Here is a 21840-nt window from a genome sequence, read left to right as displayed (position 1 = left end):
CAAATGCTAATCTCCCTCAGGGTCATTTATATAAGTAAAAAGTTTTACATAGTATTTTTTAAAACAAAGTAATATAAATTAAACATAAATTACATTTAAAAATATAAGTTATGAGATTCTAAAATATTCTGAATTATATAATATTCAAAAAACATAACGAAATATTTTGATTGAAATGCTACTTTAGTCCATATCTTTATTACAATATTATAAGATATATATTATAAAGCGGACGAGATTTTCTCTCAAATTAAAGCAAAAACTACCAGTCTTATAAAATATCGGTAATTCATGAAAATATGAAAAATATTATTCTTCATGACAGTAGCTATCGATACATTTTGTGTGTCAATGACCAATAATCAGTATATATTAAAAAAGTCCTTTTAAAAGATACATTAAACGTCAATAATTAAAAAAGCAGATAAACCTCAGTATTAGCAATGATTTATTCTTTGCGATATGTATTGTCACACATCACATTAATCATTTAAAGTACCGATTCGGTCAGGACGCTTGAAACAAAATAAACCATTGATGGGTCATGGTAACGATGATTCTGTGAAGTCTTTGAGACGATGTTTATGCTAATGTTATATGAATTTTTCAAAAGTGTCTTTCGTTAATTCCTATTTAGGTTCTCGGAAATGTGTACAACCGAGTTGGACAGATATACTATGGCTTTATACGTCCACCACTGCGGATAGACAGAAGAGCAGGCAAGCCAAGAAACCAACACAACGCAGAACTATGCCAAGCCTGCAAGGAGGGTCTATGTCGGGAGGAATGGTCTTTTTCCTGAAGTAAACACCATCTGTAATGTGTGTTTATCATACATATAAAGGGCAGTAACTTGGATTTACTTTTACGCTGATGAGGACCAGGCATTGAACGTTAAACGTGAATAGAAATGAACTGACGATACAATGAATCTAGAATTTATTACTGAGACATTATTTGATCATCAAACATTTGTTCTTAATGCAATGATATAAAACTGTTATGTGAAACATTTGCTGTTTAAGTAGCAACAGTGTGCTCATTATTATTTTTTATTTTTAAATATTTTGTACATATAATATATGATTTTATCAATTGTTTTGAATTTTACATTCACATTAAAGATTGTTGAACAGTTATGTTCATATGTTTAGTTTAGAATTATATAAACTTGTGTTCAGTATGCAGATGATGGCGTTGAACATGCTTGCATCATCATTATGTTTCTTTGAGTATTTCTTCTAGATCTGCATAACATTTAATGAAACATTTTGCTATGGTCCAGATGTGGGAGCATTGTCTCTATCTGATGATCCAAGCTCACGAAAAGAAGAGGCTGCATTTGCATAAAACAAATATTGTGCATAATGTACAGTCTTATATTTTATATAGTTTTGCCAGCATTTGTCTGAGTATAAATCTGTTCTTTTATTATAGCATACATTTATATTTAATGTAAATATTATAACGTTAAGATGCAATGTTATCTTTGATTTGCCTGTAACTCCATAATAGACACGAATATTTTATAACATATTGTATTAAGCATATATTGATGTGCACGTGTTTTTGTCAAACTGTTAACATGTGCTTTCTGCTGCATGTCTATATTCCATATCTTTCCGAACAAGTACCACAACTGATTTCATAATAATGTGCTAACAATATAACTGTAAATCATAATGTTGGCTCCGACATCATATCAACATATTTTGACTGCCACCATGAGTATATAAATCAACAAATGAATACATATTTAGCAATTGTCTCATAAGCTGAAGATTTCATTTTATATTCTTTGCATATTTCCCATTTGTTTGATTTTGAACAAACCCTGAATATGCGGGTAAATATACGAAATAAATGAATACAAATGTGTTAAAATATCAACAACCCCCTTGTAGTATTACAGTTACAGTTACCTATATAACGCCATAAGATAGCAAACTGTACAAATTATATACCCAATATTATTAGCAATTGTGCAATCTTAAAGTGTTTAAAACAGTATTTTTTAATGAGTCCCATGTTCAATGATCAAACCGTACAATATAGTACATATTTACAAAACTACGAGGAACCGACAGTCGTAGTGTTTGTAATTTCAACTCTAAAGTGTATAGGTTATTTTATGATTGTCTAATACTTATTCATTATTACAATACATCTACAAATGGTTCCTTTTTTATATGAAGACAAAACAACAGATAAAGACTGCGTAGATAATAGCAAATTATGATACGAAAATTTTGACAAAAAATATCTTGAGAATGGAATTTTTATTTTTTCACATACATGTAACTACAAATTTGTGACACTGCATTTTCAACTTTTACATATCAGAGTTTTATTTGAAATGTTCCTGGATGTCATGTGACGATTTTTCCGCCAAATAGATATAATTTTGGTTGATACATAATGTGCCTTATTTGTATATATATTGTTGTATTATATTTTATTATAAAATACATGTGTGTAATTCCTCTAGTGTCGCTCTATGTTGTACTATTTGTATTGGTCTTATTAAATAAGACTGCTCATAGATTGTATTTTAATGGAACACAGGGTCTTGTATCAAAATGGTTCTGTAATATTTTCACTTGTTTTTTTTCCTCAATTAAACATTTTAATTTGATATTTTGGAATTGATGCATCAAAGAGAAAAATATTTGAACTTTGGGTTAAAATAAAAATAATTTCGCTTTTAAAAAATTACTAAAAATCGTTGAGAAATGAAGTTTTTGAAACCTATGTGGTAAACTAACAAATAACAAGACCCCGTGTTACTATTGGTTTAAAACATTCATAATATATACATGTTCATCTTAAGATATGTTTGTTTCTGTTTGGCGTGTTGGCTACGGCATTAGGCCATCGTTCCGTGTTAGCTCGTATCGAATTGTTTTGTTTGACGTGAGTGTTTGAAATTTTATTTATAACTTGTTAGCTTCAAAAATACATTAATCTTAATCAAAATATAAATTTTATACTGGATGAAGTCTTTTCGACGTATCCGTTCCGCTGGAATGTTTACATGTTTTGTGTTATAATTTGAATAATTTACCTTCCAATAAATATTTATTATGTGAAAGTTGCAGTATGGCAAGAATATATTTTATTTAAAAAATAGATTTGAAAAAAGTATATATAACACATTAATAACAATAATTTCTATTTGTTTATGAAATTATACATAAATACCTCTTTCACAAAATATAATTTACGAAGTTGAATTAATAAAACAACAAATCTGAACATGCAGAGGTATTTTCATTGGTGGACGCTGTTCGGTACTGCTCTATATTTTTCGTTTGAGCGATGCAAACTAAAGGTTCGCGTGGTACCTATTGTTTCATAACTTTACGTAAAACATCGATCAGACATAAAAGTTTCATGCAAAAAATTGATGTTTTATAACAGAGGACAAACATTGACAGTAAAGAAAAATGATTTCCTCGACAAGATTATCAATGCCATAAATACTGAACCTAGCTGTGTTTATTTTCTAATGTTAAAGTGCTAATGATGATTAAATTAAAATTAGAGCGCACGGCATCCTTTGAGTATGTATATGTGAATGTGAATCTTTAAAACTGTCAAATAATTTAATGTTTCCTGTTTGCATGTTTGCAATATGAAGTTTTTATATTGTCTATTTGAATTTCAAATAAAAACCTCTCAAGCATTTAAAGTCATGTGTTTGATTGGTTTTTTTTTCTTTTCTTGTAAAGCACATACAAATTGCTTTCTCTTATCCTTATATATTTGTTATACCTCCACAACAAAAGAATAAATAAATCAAAGTAGATAATTAATATGCCAAATAAATATTCCAAAATGTTATCTATTTTTATAGTATGTTATTGTATTTTTATGCGTACTCCATTTCGAAGGATTTATGACTGAAACAGTAATAACAAAGTTATCAGTGTATCAATACCTTCTATCAGTAAACAAAAAAAGTACCCAGATAAACACTCGCTTCACAATATATTTCATACAATACATGTAGTGGGTTTGGTCATTTGATTTTCATGCTTTTTAATAACAGATTGACTAATGCTATACTTATTGATTAAAATTTCAATAGAAGATTTTGACACTGTAATTTGAGATATTCTGAAGTATAAAGGTGTTTTTAATGGCTTCAATTTAATTCAAAGTGGTAGCAATAAAGCCGCTTTAGCGGCGCGATATGCCTTTTCATTACCTGGTATTCCTACATGTCTGGAAACCAAGCATAATGCAATTTGACCAGAAGAGGTATTACTCTGTAATAGTATTAATATTTTGCTAATTGAAATTTCCAAAAAAACAGATAAGGAATCAGAGTTAATAATTGACTTCGGTAAACCATTTGATTTAATGTGTTCAAGTGCGAGATAGATACATGTATTTGTGTCCTTAAGTTTGAATAAATAACGTATATAGAGTTATTTCCCTTTACCTCAGTACTGATCACGTATAAATCGTCGTAGGGAAGATAACTCATTATATTTGACCCGCCTCAGTTAAGACGATTTATATCAATATCGTCAAAAGAAATTATTTTCAAAGGTAAGCTAGGTATATAAGAGCGATGATGTCATCTTTACAGCACTAGGGCTAGAAATATGGCATATAAGGAGAGTTCGAGAGTATGATCATCAAACGGAGAAAGATAACGATAGTGTTGATGAATTGGTTCGGCTCGAATGCATAATACTATTTACTTATCTTATGTCGATAAAGTGTTTATTCTTTTCAGTTAAGTATTGATAAAGTCTAAATCGTTGAATGGAAGATAACTCTAACTATTTTACTTACCTTGGTTAAACGATTTATATCAATATCGTTAAATGACATTTTCATTTATTTTAAATTTTACTACTGAAATAAGCAACAAACCATTTTTTAAATTGGTACATCCTCGCGATTGAACCCTTTACTTGGGGAACCAGAACAAATCTGCTGCATCTACCGCAACATAGAGGTACTTTGCATTTCCCTCTACCTTTAATTACCGTATTTTTCCTAGTGCCGTTCTTGACAATACATCGATTTTGACTTTAACGCTGAAAGTTCGCCCAAGTGAGGTAGGTTACGGGTTCTGTCTATAGGCCGTGACATACCCAGGTCGTTAAAAGTGGAAGATGTTATTTCCTTCTTGACATTCAGCATCTAGGGTAATGCAATCAACCGGTTAAATTGTTGTCAGTATAATGTGAACGGGCGGAAGGCTGTGCTGGGTCAATCTGATTAAAACCACGAGTAGTGGGAGTGGAATCAAAGATCTGGTTTTAACCAGATTGGTGCTGGGTGCCTTCGTCATGGTATTTCAGTGAGGTAGCACTATAGAGAAAATACAACAACATACCCTGCCTCCGGCATACATACACATTTGCTCGCCTACACAATACACATGGAGCAACTTTGCTACAGTTACATCTAAACGAAGTTAAGGGGATGCTACTATATACAAGAAAAAACTCAAGGCAATTGGACAAGGAGTCTTAATCGTATTCGCTTTCGACCCTTACCAAACCTTAGTCCTTTGGATAACTATTGTATATCAAACCAGGCTACATAACATTCTCCATTCTATGCTTTTTGTAATTGTTTTAAAAACATGTTACATTAGGAGCACCAGGGGTTGTTTGGATGCTTTTGTTTATTAGGAAAGTCAATACTTTTGGTCTTGTGTCTTCTTAGTGTCATTTTAATATAATTGTGTCAACTATCGTTTTTTGTCTTGTGCACTGTTGGTGACGTATACAATTCTTCCATACCACGTTACAAAATGGTCAGAACTGTGACATATATTCCTATCTTGTTCATCCATGCTTTTATAATTGCCTCCTAATCCAACTGACGTTGTTATATTCATGTTACATTGCTTTGAATATTGAAGAAACAATACTGTTAGAAAGAATCTGATGCTACATTGTACATCAACAACTACCCAAGAACGTCAGACAAACGTCGATTTAAGATCCTTTAAACAATAATAGAGAAATATGTCAGTTACTTTGTAATTTCTGTTTTATTTCCCATTTAATAAATCTTACCATATGTGTGCTACTTCTTGTATTTTGACACAATTACTCTGTTCATATATCCAGACGAAACACCGTAATTATTAGGGTAGTATGCACTCGGCGCAAAACCACCTCTGGTTCCATAACCGTTTCCGATAAAATTATTACCCCCCGGATAAAAAACATTGCCCGTGCCTGCACGACCACTTGCACACCACAGTCTTCTGCAGGCGGCGGTCATACACATAGCACATGTCGGATTCCATGGTACCGGGGGAAAAATATCTCTTCCTCCTCCTCCTCCACCTCCTCCTCCTCCTCCTTCGTAACTTCCACCTCTGTTTCCCATCCCACCTGTCCCTCCGCGACCGCTGGAACAATATCTCAAATAACACTGGTAATTTCCGATTCGTATACAAAGAGCACATAAGGCGTCCGTTCCAAATCCTCCAAAACCTCCTGCCCTCGAACTGGATCCGTCTCCTTCCGTTGCTGGTCCACCAACTTTATATACAAAAGAAATATTGTATCATTTATTTCACAAGTAATATCTGTGTAATCGGAATTATTCATCAATATATTTTGTCCCTGCACATACAGTGAAAATAATATCCAATCAGAAAGCGGTTAAGGCATTGGCCTTGATTGTGACGTCATAGAACTCCAACGTGATAACCCCAAGGTCTCGAACCCATACAATTATGACATTCGGATGTATTTCAACTCCCACTTATTTATCAAAAGAGCTAGACTTTACATTTTCAGGTTTTGAAAATGAATTTAATATAGTATTTAAACTTTTCCTTTTTAATATAATACGCATTTCAGTGGTTTGGTAGAATACATTAAAAAATCATCTCTTGCTGAGGTTAAGGTTAAATACTCTACTTTTCTTAAGAATATGATAGCTGTTATTCATTGGAATCCATTACATATAATCTGTGTATGCGTCCTTTTTAAAATTTGTCAGTGTGATATGGATAATAAATGCTTAAAAATGTAATGCATTGAATTTCAAACTTCCGCAACTTTTATACCACTTTTTGCAACTCATTGTGAAATATTGTGTTTCGATCTGTGAAAGAGGGGTACATTTATTTTCACACCCCGACCCCCGGGCTTGTTTTGATGGTTTGTCATTATTACATTTGACCTAGATTTACATAACGTTAGTTGTTATTGGTAATTGAACAGAAGGCGCTTACCCTCCTGGAACATATGGTTGCAAAGGTTTTAATGTAAATATTCTCTCTCACCAAACTATTCCCTAGTGTTTTCGGTTTTGAGTACGAATAACGGTTTTGTTTACACGTTGGCATTCTCTTCGGTTTCATGTTACGATTTTGTTTTGTTATGTACTTTATCACTTTACATGCATAGTTCAACTAGATATAGATTAAAAGTTTAATAGAAATCGTTTTCAATGGACTGCCTGGCCTATTTGGTCTAAAACGGTTCCGGTTTTATATAATTATTTTTGAATATCACTCGTGATGCCGGCAGAATGTCAAGATAAGTCGACAGGACAAAATCCTTTAATCAAACAATTGCATACATATATTGTATTCAAATAGATTTAAAACACTTAGTGATCAGATACTGGAGGAAAAACAATTTATATCAAAGTATTCTTACAGTAACAAGATTAACTTTTAGGAAGGTTAATACAATTAGTCTATATATGTCTTACAATGTAACTTCATCATTTGCCCTTCAGACCGTAAGATATATTTCATGATCAAGTTTAAGTTTAAAATGAATATGAAAAACTTGTTCATGTTTTACTTACATTAATTATTTGCAAAAATAAAACTCTAAAAAAAGTTTTAACATCTTCATGATTTAGTCATTTATAGTTACACGATTTCTATAAATATGGCAGCTTTTAGTTGTGTAGAAAATAGGTCAGGACGTGTAATAACACGTCTCACCTGTCTGGTAAGCACCGCATACACGTACAAATACAAACCTGACCACAAATGACACGCAACAGAGAGAAAACATCGCCACATCGTTTATCTGAGCACTAGGTTTCGCCTCCGGGATATATTGCGGTTGTTCATTTTTTCTCGTGGTTTCCTGTTGTTCCATCTTTTTGTGTCGAGTTTGGATAATGTCCTAACCTTTTGACGATGCAGTATATTTCTTTCGTTAACTTTTCTTTACGTTTTACCATAATTTTATATGAATCTTAATAGATAAATTAGAATATATATATATATTCATGTATCACATGATATTCCTAGATACACTTATCATACGGTATTATGTTGTTATTTTATACTCTGATAAATGTTAAGGGTTATTAAAATATATTTTTGGCAACGACTCAAATGGTGCTGAATAATTAAGGCTGATTATTAGTTATTATAAAATGTATTTTGTCGTGGCGAAATTCTGAGATAACTGGTTTGAAAAGATAATTTGACGAAACATGTAAAAATGATTTTAAATGATATCAAATAGTGATAAAAATGTAAATAAATAAATAAAAGCGATATATAACATAAATATGAAATGATCGTTCAGGCATTTTTTTTCCAGGTTAGATAAAGTTCATTGCTTGAGGTTAACATATACTAATGATAAAATCAACCGCGTGCCAATATGCAAATTATAAGAATTTGATTCGAATAATGACTGAAAATGCAATGATTTTTTTAATCGAAATACTCGTGTAGAAACTTCCTCCATCACCTACATAGAAACACTGAGAGATAGAGAAAACTACATGGATAAAGAGATTACCCAACAAGCAAAACAAAAACAAAAACAACAAAAGAATTTAAAAAAAGTTTTACCTGTGAAGCCAATTGCATTATCGTTTTCGGCGTCCACTGCGTTTGTTAAAAGGAACAGTAGATAACATGCCAATGGTATCAGGCGTTTAGTTGAATTCATTTCTCCAATGACCTCCCCGAGTCAAGGTATGTCTAAAATACACTTTTAAAATAAGTAAAAACAAACATTTTGTATTAATTCAAATACAAATAGACGCTTCACCGCAAGTTACATCCTGTAAGAAAATAGTTTAGCATGAAGTTGCCGCGCTACTATCTGTTATACTAGACAAGAGTCATGGCATGTTCTTGTTTATTATCATATTGTGGAGGTGATTAAACGAGATAGAACGAGGAAATAAACGTCTTATACAAAAGCTCATTGTGTTATCGTCAATGGATGTCTATGGTTTTTTTTTGGTTTAAACTATATGAACCAAACTTGTTCATTTAAGATTTTGACGAATATGATTGGTTGAAACAAAGATACATTATTTATTAAAACGCTCTGGCCAGGAATATTAATGACCTGCAATGACATTGAAAACATCGGAAAGATATTGAGAATAATTTGTATTAAGCTGCAATCAGAGAATTTAAGTAAAATGTTCAAATGATTTTTCGTACAAGTATTGTCTGTGAGCGATAATTTTGAACCCAAGGACTTTAACATAACTTTTTACTTTAACATATATATTAAATGATGCATTATTTATCGAAACAGCTTAAAAAATATGAGTAATAAAGTATGGTCATACTTACGTTTTCCCTGTAATGAGGCAAACAGCAATACCTGCTATATCAATCCCCTTATATCGACTGGTGTTACAATATTTGCCATACTAAAGGAGAGATAGGTGAGGCGATAAGCCCGAGAAGAGTATCGAAATATTTACCTTAGCTTCACCTTTAAAGTTTCGCCTTACATCGAAAAGTATAAATCGATGGGTTAGCGGTTTAAGCTTATCTCATCACTTGCAGAAATTTAAAATTACAAAAACATCAGTCGTTTGTATTCCTGTTAACCTGACCAGTCTTAATAAATCTTGATCAAAGCGAATACACAATTTTCACCTGGTGTTTCCTGCTAGTTTCCTTTGTAATTTCCGACGAACAAATTTGATGTTTGTTTTATAGTGATAATGACAGTTACAAATGTACATGGCCATTAAATGATGACACGGACATTTGAAACTACAGACGACACATCACAGACACAACATGGATGTTTTGAGGCTAGATCGTTTTTACACTACTACGTAAACCTATGTAATGTCCATTACTTTACATGCAAAATCTGTTTGATATTACTCAGTGATAAATGGAAGTTAGGATCATGGGTGTGAACTCGTTTAAAGTGACTAAACGAATCTATTTTAAGAAATAGTTATTTTTGTCACAAAAACACGTCGCATTGAAAATGATTTCCCGGTTAAAATGCAAACATTGTTAAAACCGTTGTCATTCTAAATTATACATCAAAATCAATGAGATAAGGTCAACATAAATCCCAGATAGAAAGAAAGAAAAATACAGCTATTGTCAAAGCCCAAACTACAGATTGACGTATTGAATATATTTAAGAAGAAGAACGAATACTCATCTTGACCGATTTGCTTTTAATTTGCTCAAGAGTTTAAGGGAACATTAAACAATTCAAAATTTTCGATGTCATTCTTGCACTAAAACCTTTCCTCCTTGTTGCATTGATTTCTATTACTTCCATTATGACGTCAAAATAAAGTGCAATTTGAACATGTTACGTCGTCATTATATTGTATGAAGTCACAATAGGAATTATTTCCTGTTTTCGTACGAATAATATTGAACATGGTTCAATCCACTGAAGAGCAAGGAAACTATATGATCAAACAATTTTGATATTTTAAATACATTTTTAAAAAAGCTTAAACATACAGTTTTCTGTTTATTTATGCGTGACTTTCATATATGTTATAGTCAAAAGACAAAAGGTTGATTGTTACACATTTTTTATTCAATACGGAACAGTCTAGACAGCCAGACTGATTGTCTTTCATATAACTTGTGTTTAGAGTTATTTTCTTTAACGTCCTATTAACCCAAATGCCATTTAAGGACGTCGCTCCATGTGTGTAATGTATGGATTTATATGTGTAAGTATGCTTCGTGCAGTATACTAGTGTATTTGCCTCCTTGTGATAGCGCAAATTGATATCGACTTGATATAGTGCTTCATCACTGAAATCAAAACCTTAGAATTCCATACAGTGTTTTAAAGTGCTGTATATCTGCGTATGAGTTTATATCAAACTGTGTGTACTTATTAAGTGCTATTCATCTCTCGTTAGACTAAATATATGTATGCTGTTATTTAAACCGCTGACAGAAAGGTAGCTTTTCGGTTGTCAACAAAGAGACAAAAACACATCTCCGGGACATGCTGTTTGTGATCGGCTTGGGTAAAAGGATCTCATAGTTCATAATTTAGATTTGCTAGGAAGTTTCCGTGTGGTACATAACACCTTATGTCAGCTATTTAAAAAAAAATGATATATTTATCATCGTGTTAGTTCAATTTCAACAGATAAAGATTTTGTATTTGACATAAGAGAAAGTGAGAAAAAACTTTAATGTATAATATTTGTACATATAGGTTATCATTTAAATCAACCTACTGAAAACTCTTCCTTTCAAGAACGCTATTACAATGTAAGTTATGTTTTTAATATTTGATACATACATGTAGCAGGGTTGTGAAAGTGTTGTGTATCTGTAGAAAGTCCCTTAATTAGGATTTGTTTTATGTCTACAGGCTTTGCAAAGTCATAATGAATAGTTAAATATTCTCCTTCTCCTATTATACAACATGTACCTGTCCAGTCATTTGTGTAACGTGTGTTAAGAAACAGCACTGACATTACACATCACTCTTTCCTCACTGCTCATTCTGCCCCTAGAACAACAATTACTGTTACATATTAGGCTTGTTAGGCAGCGCCACAGAACCTCAACAACACATGTTGGCATTACACCGAGAACGAGATTTTATTACATCACGTGACATTACACAAATGGCAAAGCCTTACATCTGGACCAACTATCCGATATCAAATACATAACAGTAGCCTCCCCTTAACTTTCATTTTGGATATAACTATAGCACAGTACGTCGAGGACGAATCTATCAATTCCTAGAAATGTTCATCGTAAATCATGGTATTTAGTGTCAAATGTCCTCCATTTTAATCCGTCAGTACCGTTTGTATAATTATACTTTGACTTGTTACGACTATGGATAAATAAAAAAAAATAGAATATCTAAACACTTTTCATTGCATATCTCTGAAACATTGTTTTTTTGTTTGTTTTGTTTTTAAAGGAAAGTGGCGTCAAAGACGTGTTTGTTTGGTGTTACAAGTTTACTGCACCCGGAAAGCGGAAATAATTTACCCTGTCGACATTTTATTTGACGTTCATCATATTTACCTGCTCTCTCCTTGAATCACTAGCCTTCCACTAATGGGTCGTGGGTTCGAGAATTACCTTGGGTAGTCGCCAGGTAATTGCCACAGGTCGGTGGTTTTTCTCCGGCCAACCCAGTTTTCAACCATCACCAAAACGCGGTACATCCTTAAATGACCATAGCTGTTAATATGACGTAAAACACAAACAAAAGAATCAACCTAATCATTGAATAAGACCAGACTGATATGTAATAGTCCGGACGACTACTACTGTGCTGGGTGTCTTTTGCATGGTATCTGAATGAGGTAGCACTCCCGTGTTGGCATCAGATCTTCATGTTATGCACCAAGGGCAAATATACCTTTGGCATCTAGAACAAAGCTACTTTTCCTCATGTTATGCATATTTGACTGCAATTAAGCAGTCATATTATATTGCCACAGTGCTGATAAATCCTTACTGCATCACATTAAAAGATTGACCTCTAGTAGTGAGAAGTAAGTAGACTTTGATTTGTTTTCTCAGTCATGGGAATGAACCTATAACCTTCTTCCATTGGGCGAATGCTCATCGCCAAAGCCAAAATACGATGTTTTGCCAAGTTAAGTACCAGGAAACAAAAGACTAGTTAGGAAGAGTGGAAGGAAAAGAATCCTTGTGACTTGAATATAAAACTTGACTGACAGCTTTATCCACAGGTTATTCTCGTTCTGATCAGCAGAATTTTAATATAAATGGACCCTTTTGGACGTACTTACATTTTGTATTTATACATCAGGTCATGTAAGCAAGTGAACAAACTGTTCTCAAAATATAAAATAAGGCCGTGGAATGTGAAAAAAGTTTTCAGAAGAACAGTTAAAAACAAAGAAATGGCATCCTATAAGATGCATCGAACGAGAGCAGTAAGCTTCATATGTATGTAAATTATCTAAAAATAAAAGCTATAACACTAGACGCGGAAGAAGAAAAAGTAGCAACATTATTGTACTAGAAGCGTAGTGTTGTGATGGAATGGGTCGTTTGCGTTGATGTCAGCTAAACGGTTTACATAACTAAATTTATTTTTAGAGGATTTTCTTCTTGTAGAATTAAAGTCTTAAAAAATGCAATAATGTTTATGATACATAAGGAGATTTGGCATATCGCTTTTGTAGTTGGTTATAAATTCCATTTGGCGACTGTAGCAATCTTTATAAGCAAGCCAACAGAAAAACTAAAACAGAATTATTACCAGTCCAATCATGATGCACCATGCATAATTTAACATTTTTATAAGAAAATATACATGAGGCCCAATGGACCTGCATCGTTCACCTGGTATAAATATCACACTCGTAACCTAAAAAGTGATCTAAAACAAAGCTACAGGCAAAATATCAGTATTTATGATAAAAAGGCATTCAAAAGAACCTGTTGAAAGATTTTAAAAGAATTTACCCCTTTGACCTTGAAAGTCAAACAAGGTCATTATGTTGAACATATCTTATTGGCCTTTATCTCAGGATGCAACATGCAAAATATCACCACTCTATCTTTTTTTTAAATTAAAATTAGGTCATTTAAATATTTATACTTATCCCGCCTCAGACAAAAATCCTGTTGTCCTATTGGTTAAAACGACGTCACATGATATCCAGTATATTTTCATATAAGGTCAGTAGAATCTCACATTAAGTGAGTACGAAAGAGTTATCGTTCTTTGCCCATAAGAGTCAACTTGTAACAAGATGGCGACCAAGCGGTTTGTGCAGACGACAGCCGATGAAATGTTACCTTTAGCAGGCCTATATGGAGCAGTAGGTCAAATTGACTATGAAGTTTACAAAATATGTGATATTAAAGTACCGGTAAATAGCCAAATATGGTGATCAGGACATTTGTGAAATACCGAATTATCTTTGTTAAATTTTTGTTGTTGTTAACAAATTATGTATTAAATTTTATATGTTAAAATTGTTATTGTTGGAATAAATGTTGAATTTTGTATTATTTTGCCTTCGACGGGATAAATTCGCTACACAGTTTGTTAGTGACCTAATACGGAAAAATATTGGGTCTAAAAGAAACTTGTATCGGGCGAGGCGAAGTGGGTCAAGGTCATTCACATGAAAAAGCTCATTCTGGGACTCATGGTTATTCAGAAGAAGTTGTTTAAAGATTTTAAACAAATTTGAACCCTGTGACCTTAGATATAAAGCAGGGTCATTCTCTTTAACAAACTTGTTAGCCCTTGATCCCAGCATAATATTGACCAGATATCAACATTCTAGGCCTTATGGTTATTCAGAAGAAGTTGTTTAAAGATTTAAACATATTTGATCCCCGTGACCTTGAACACATTCAAGGTAATTTATTTACACAAACTTGGTAGCCCTCCATCCTAGTCTGCTACTGACTAAATATCAACATCCTGGGCATTTTGGTTATTCAGAAAAAGTTGTTTAAAGTTTTTAACATATTTGACCTGTATGACCTTGAATATAAGTGAAAGTCATTCATTGGAACAAACTTGGTGGCCCTTCATCCCAGCATACTACTGGCCAAAAATCATCACCCTGTGCATTTTGGTTATTCAGAAAAAGCTTTTAGCATAGTTGACCCCTGTGACCTTGAATATGGGTGAATGTCATTCATTCGAACAAACTTAGTAGCCTTTTATCTCAGCATGCCACTGGACAAATGTCTTCCCCTGGGCAATTTGGTTATTCAGAAAAAGTAGTTTAAAGTTTTTAACATTTTTGGCCCCTGTGACTTTGATTAAGGGCGAAGGTCATTTATTTGAACAAACTTGGTAGCCGGTCATCTCAGCATGCTACTAGACAATAAAGTTTTCAACATATTTGACCCCTTTGACTTTGAATATGGGTGAAGGTCATTTATTTTAACAAACTTGGTAGCCCTCCATCCGTGCATGCTACTGGCCAAATATCATCACCCTGGGCATTTTGATTTTTCAGACGAAGCTGTTCAAAGATTTTAACATATTTGACCCCTGTGACTTTGAAAATTGGTGAAGGTCATTTATTTGAGCAAGCTTGGTAGCCCTTTATCCTAGCATGCTACTGGCAAAATATCAACACCCTTGGCCCTTTGGTTATTTAGGAGAAGTCGTTTACAGATTTTGAACATATTTGATCCCTGTGACCTTCAATGAATGTCAAGGTCATTCATTTAAACAACTTGGTAGCCCTTCATCCCATCTTGCTATGGACCAGATATCATCATCCTGCCACTTTTTGTTATTCAGAAGTCATTTAAAAGTTTCAAACATATTTGACCCCTGTGACCTTAAATATATATCAAAATCATTTATTTGAACAAACTTGGTAGCCCTTCATCCTAGTTTTCTTCTGGCCAAATAACATCACCCTAGGCATTTTGATTATTAAGAAGAAGTTTTTAAAGTGAAATATTGACGCCGGACGACGGACGAGGCCAGGTGAGCTAAAATGTCATGAACGCCAGAGAATCCATAAATTTACCCCAGTTTCAACGTCGTGTGCATTTTTCCGGTCAACATTGGCTTCTGGCAACTACAGTTGGGTGACCGCATAACGTACCAAAAATACCGTGCATACATCGTTAACACACCGTCCGCACATCGTCCACACATGGTGCGCACAGCTGTGCGATTAAACAATCGTTCGCCCCGTTGTGCGCTTTTCCCGCAGAACTGTGCGATTTGGTACAATTTGTTGATCAATATTACGGAAAGAAAAAAATACGGAAGGCTCGTATGCAAATATGTACACTGTATGTATGACTGTAATTTCTCATCACAATAATTAAGATTATGTACAATTTTACAATGCGTGTTACACAGTGTTACAGTGACCGTTAGACTGTCAAGAATGGGTTTCCCTTCTAGATAACAGAACAGATAAATAACAATTTGATGAGTGACCGTATTTTTACCTGGTCTGTGCCTGACACATAGAGCTGATGTGTGATACCGTATGACCGTTATGAAAACATAACATAGTATTTGTTATTTGCATTCGGTTTGGTCTATGGCTCACCTTCACCTGGTTTTCACACCTTGACGAGTTACGTAAGTGCCCCGGGCGGGGATAACTTCGGTCCAGGAACAGGTACAAAGTAGCTATGTTTACCTGTATCGCCGAGACTGTGTTGTGATTTTACATATGTCGATTTGGGTTGTTTAAAAAACACCGAAAACAACATTTCTAAGTTTAAGAAAGTATAGACAGAAAGATAAGCTGATAGATGTGATGTGTATGTTTATGTGTTAAAAACATGGACGAAACCGTATATATTGTTAAGGCATTCCTCAATTTACACCAACCACGATTGGTATCGCACAACGTTTGTCCATCATCCGAAAAGAGGTGCGCAAGCAATGATCGTCCAATTTTTTATCGTTCGCACTTCGTGCATACATCGTTCACACACCGTGCACACATCGTGCGCACACCGCACATCGTGTGACGTTGTGCGATCCCACAACTGTACTTGATAATTTATATTTTACTCATGTCGGCTGTTATAGAATATATTACCATGTCAAATGTGTAGTTTGTCTGGTTGCTCCTGCGGCCTTCATCCCTCACTTTAAAATTCCCTTGTGCATTAATTTCTGGCAAAACAACACTAATAAATAGACGTTCAGACGAGGGAAAATACAAAACTCAAGTTTTAAATGTTAAAAACACGAATTTCTGTCAACATGACATATTTGTTGACATAATAATCATACAAAAATGACACAGAAACTTTATTAGACGATCTTTGCATTGTTGTTGCATTCAATATTTGTTATGCGTTTGTCTAAATCTGCACATGTGTATTGCCGATTCGTTTCATTTTTCCAAAGTTTCTATTAAAGGTTTTGAATGAATCATGGTATGGCACTGTAGTATCTTTCCGTTTGGAAGTTACAAATATCAGTGCCCTTGTCCATACATTTTGGGCAAAGCAAAATGGTCAAGGCGTAAAGGACACACGATTTGTTTTAAAAAGTCAACACTGTAATCGTTACAGTTTATGTAGTTCAGGATGGCCGCAAGTCGGTCATCTTTATTCTCCTATCAGTCGTAAAACTTTATATACACCACTACAGTACACCAATACATGTACTTATTGAGAAAGATCCCTCCTGTACACTATTAGAGATGACGCTTTCAATAATTTTTTCAGGGCGAAATATTTCCCGAACAGAAGTATGTTAAAATTACATGTACTGGCATAAACGTTTTTTCAACAGTTCAAATATTGGAGTTCTACAAACAAATTACGAGCCAAAATAAGAAAAAAAATGAAAAACAAAATACGGTTACACAATAAATGATTGACAATTAATGGAAGGAATAAGTTTTGCATTTTATTCTCCGGCTGTGTAAAAATCAGAACTGCACTTAGATGAATAAATACTGAAAACACTTAATATTCAGGCTCTCAGATTATTGAAATATGACATTGCAAAGATCCACATTAAAAACTTAAAATAAATGTCATTGTTGTAATAACTTTGAAAACCTACGCAATCTGTATTATCCTTCAATCGCCAAAGATAGACCGACGTTGCTGATGTCGTCATTTGAACCGGAAAAAATGTTAATCGACTATCTACGTTTCCGTATTATTTATTTTTTCTAAAACACGAATAGATTTTGCTCTTTGACGCCTTTCGCACAAAATACTCAGGGAACAGTTTAACTTTAAAAGGTTGTCTTGACCCGACTTCAGATCCCGCTAGAAAATAAATGTCAGACATTAACACACATCATTAACTGCATGTAAATACATTGATGAAAAAATGTATAAACTTTTTTGCTGAAAGAGTTTACCCAAACATGATTGACGTTTTTTATGGGTATTCATGAATCAATTTACTGTAAATCACTGAATACCAATTTTCACATAGCAGAAGTCCATAAAAAAATATTTATAGGCTTTAACATCTACAAACATAATGTACTACTGACCAATCGTAGTTGTTTTCTTGACAAGGTGTGAATTTAAACAAAAGTGGAACTATAAAACATAGAGTTCATTAGACTGTAAAAATACGATAAAAAGACATACACACCAGGCATTGAACAGAACGTAGTAACAAAATAACAGTTATCAATTTATTTACAAGTGACTTAAGATAATTGCCGCAAAAACTATTCGATAACCATGGATGAACCTGTGTTGTTATCAACAATGAGCCCCGATGTCGTTATATTTAGTGCGTACATATTGTTAACATGTCCTCTATGGAAAAAAAAGTGTCATATATGACCGAACAATGTACGAGGGCTCGCCCTGTAGACTGACAACGAGAAGTAATTTCCTAGAAAATCCTATTCATCAAAATAACTAATTGCAGAAATAAAATAGAAGCTTGTACACATGCCATCCAATGAAGCTAAACTGATAGTGCTTTATTTCTGGTATTTAAGAGTCGATTTAAGTACATCAACATATAATTGGTTTTTTATTCATAGGCCGGAAAAAACACTTCTACCATTGTTTAAGGAGTGCAAAGTTTCCCTGCTATGCGTAAATCAATTCAACACTCACCCATAGGAACTTCTTAAACAGGTTTCGAGTTGCACTTTGACAGCGTAACGTTACAGGTGTGATATGCCTTGCTCATTCAAGCAAGTTAACACTACAGCAAGTGCGTAAGTATAGGTCTCGAAATGCGTTACTGTTGACCGTGGGATGATACGTTAATGTAACATTTCGAAATATGTCCCCCAGTACTATCTAAAAAAAATAGGGCTTACATTAGTGTTTTTAGGACGGACAGGCAGACGGTATGTTTGACAGCAACGGCTATATGGACGATTTGAACAGCACTGATCAGCATCTCAATTCTTCTAACTTACATGTCAGTTTATGAACTATGGCTCTTTATTCTGAATCTCGGTCATTCCTGTCAAAAGCCTAGCCCATACGAGCAGGTGAACGTTTTTAAGACACTACCATGTTTATACCGGATACATGTTGCAAAATAATTGAATTTGCAAATGCATTACAGAAGTTAAATGAACATGCACATGTCTATTTTGTCTTAAGAGAAAAAAAACAAAATTGTTTTCTTCTAATCTATATTTATAAACTTGCGGTAGTGAAAACTTGCTTGACTGATCCTGGTGTTTCACACTGGTGACGTCACGTGGTAAAATATCAAATTTTGATCGATATGTTCTTACAGGTAAGTTTTGCATTGGCTGTCGTTTAACAGGAAAACACTACTCGATCCGATTAAATATGCACGTTTTTTTGTTTTCCGTGATAATGTAAAAGCACACTAATTTAACACCGTTTGAAGGAATGCATAAATGTGTGTGGTACATGCATAAAAACAATTGTTTATATCTGCAGTTAAATATTTTGATGAATATGTTTTTTAGGCGTATCCTGGTCGTTAATAGTTTACAGGAAAAGACAGGGTAAGATTGATCGACCAGACATAAAACATATATAAAGAGAGGGACATGACAACATCTTTGTAGGTTAAATAGCGTTGTGTGTCGTTCAAATATCCACCAGTTTATGAGTTACTCAACAGTGAAGTCATTGAATACTGCAATGACTGGAATCATAACCGTCGTCATTGTTGTCTGTTGTTTGTTGATGCCAAGACCGGTTACTCCACAGCTACGAATGGGTAAGCTTCGCAGCAATTATCTTCAGCAAAGTATATATAGTCTGAAGGTTCTACGTTGTTTACGTTTCTGTTATTTTTTTACATTTGTCCATGTATTGTGATTGGTGATATTTGTTGTGTTGTAGCATTTTTTTTTGCTTTTCGATACACAAACTGTGATTAATGTTTTATAATTACATTGCTTTTTTTCAATTTGCAGTTGGTCTAGCAAATAACTACATTATACGCAGAGTGTCAGTTTCCAAAACAAAAATGCGTTGCTTCTTTAATACCAATACAAATGTCAAACAAGTTTTGGACATGTTTTTGTCTATATGAACTGTCATTATTTTGGTACGGGCCGTTACTGATACCTATTAATTTTTAACATTCTATGTTTCAGTGAAACGTTCAGTTGGATCAAATGGACCGGCTTTATGTCCGTCGAGTATTCCTTGTGACTGGTGTCGAAAGACGAAAAACTTTTCATGCATTTTGAAAAACTGTTTTGGTTGCAGGCCTGAGCAAACAATAACATTGGGGTAGAGTACTGTCAAGTGCGACAACAGCAACGTCACCGAATCCGTGAATTGTGGAGTTGTAAGGAGAATTTTTAAGTTAATGACATCATTGACGTTTGTATCAGTTCTTAATGTGTTTCTTCATATTGGAATATTTCGATTTTCTCAGAGACTCAATATAACCTGGAATTGAGATTTGTTTAATATTATTTAAACTTAGATCACTATCGATCTTTTACCTGCAAAGTGAAAAATACAAAACTTATTCCTACGGCAATGCGTCTATATCTGATAAGTTGTTACTATTATCTAAAACAAAATTTCTTTAGCTTAATCTCATCTTATTTTGGACAAATCTTATTCAATACAATTATCTCCTTGTGAATTTCGGTTTTTCGCGTTTCGTAAACTGTCAATATTTTAAGTTTTAATTTTCATAACACAAGTACGGATTTCCTTCAGTTTATTTCGACATAACTGACACTCGTTCAGAAAAAAATCATGTCATTATTTACCTACATAACTAATTCAGCATCGACTCTGGAACAGCCGTTGCGGTAATTTTGTTCTGATTTCCAAAATATTTGAAACATGCACACATTCGACATTCATAGAAAGTATCATTCGAAAAATAAATAACTTGAAGTTGACAATCATAATATATTTTCTTCAAGGAAAGATGAAAACATAAATAAACATTTTTTGTTCTTCATTTTTTGTAATTAAACTGTTTTATTAATAGAATCCCGAGTATTTCTTGTTCTTGTTATCAGGAATACAATTTCCGGCTTTATTTGCCGTAGATAAATTACTCTGACAGCAATAAATTCTTGCATTTAGATACAAATTAATGCTATTTGGTTCTACTCTAGTCCGTCATTAACATCTACAAATTAGACATAACTGTTACACAAGAAACTGTTTTTACCTTGATATGTACAATTATTTAAACATAGCTGCATCTGGAATTTATTCTAACACGATTCACAGAAACAATAGTTGAAGAGTTATTTAGCTGCTCTATCTAGAAGAGGCGGAATGGGTAGACATGTTACCCGTCCCCCTGACTGACTGTAGTACTAGAGTGTTATTTGTCGAATTTTGACAGCTGACGTTACTGATTCGGCACACCATTGCTCAGTGAGTTGTTTTCAAGGGTTTAGAGTCGAGACCGGTTATTTACGCTCTTGGCATGACGAAAGAAACGGACATTTTCTAAAGCTCGCTAAATAAGTTCGCTAAATAAGTTTTCAATTGATGTGTGTGTTTAAAACAAGAGGCCCATGGGCCTTAACGGTCACCTGAGTCTATAGTATTTATTTTTGTTGTTGAAATATGTACCAATTTGAGTAAAAAATAGTATAATGTTAACTTAACTTTGTCAGGACCATGAGCTGATCATTCCTAGACCAATTTTAAGTGAGATCGGCCTATTAGAACTTAGTAGCAAAATAGCGGCCATGGCAGCC

The 21840-nt window shown here is 33.7% G+C and overlaps 2 protein-coding genes across 2 annotated transcripts in view; one reads left to right on the top strand and one right to left on the bottom strand.

The window, feature by feature from the left end:
* LOC110458835 (receptor-transporting protein 3-like) overlaps positions 1 to 3691 on the top strand; it is a 32104-nt gene extending 28413 nt beyond the window's left edge. The window contains exon 4 of the mRNA XM_021510788.1: positions 638 to 3691. Coding sequence (XP_021366463.1) covers positions 638 to 802 — 165 coding nt within the window. The 3' untranslated portion in view covers positions 803 to 3691. The remainder of the gene's footprint in view (positions 1 to 637) is intronic.
* A 2312-nt stretch (positions 3692 to 6003) lies between these two features.
* On the bottom strand, positions 6004 to 9978 carry LOC110458900 (uncharacterized PE-PGRS family protein PE_PGRS54-like). Its single transcript, XM_021510868.1, has 3 exons — positions 9560 to 9978; positions 8819 to 8950; positions 6004 to 6521 (listed from the first exon to the last, which is right to left on the bottom strand). Exons 2-3 carry the CDS (start codon positions 8916 to 8918, stop codon positions 6058 to 6060), a joined length of 564 nt encoding a protein of 187 aa, XP_021366543.1. The 5' UTR covers positions 8919 to 8950; positions 9560 to 9978; the 3' UTR covers positions 6004 to 6057.
* Between the last annotated feature and the right edge of the window lie 11862 nt (positions 9979 to 21840).

Source organism: Mizuhopecten yessoensis, unplaced genomic scaffold, assembly GCF_002113885.1.
Source record: "Mizuhopecten yessoensis strain PY_sf001 unplaced genomic scaffold, ASM211388v2 scaffold9847, whole genome shotgun sequence".
Lineage (NCBI taxonomy): Eukaryota > Metazoa > Mollusca > Bivalvia > Pectinida > Pectinidae > Mizuhopecten > Mizuhopecten yessoensis.
Note: the sequence above shows the minus strand (reverse complement) of the source record. Positions and strands in the feature narration are given on the sequence as shown.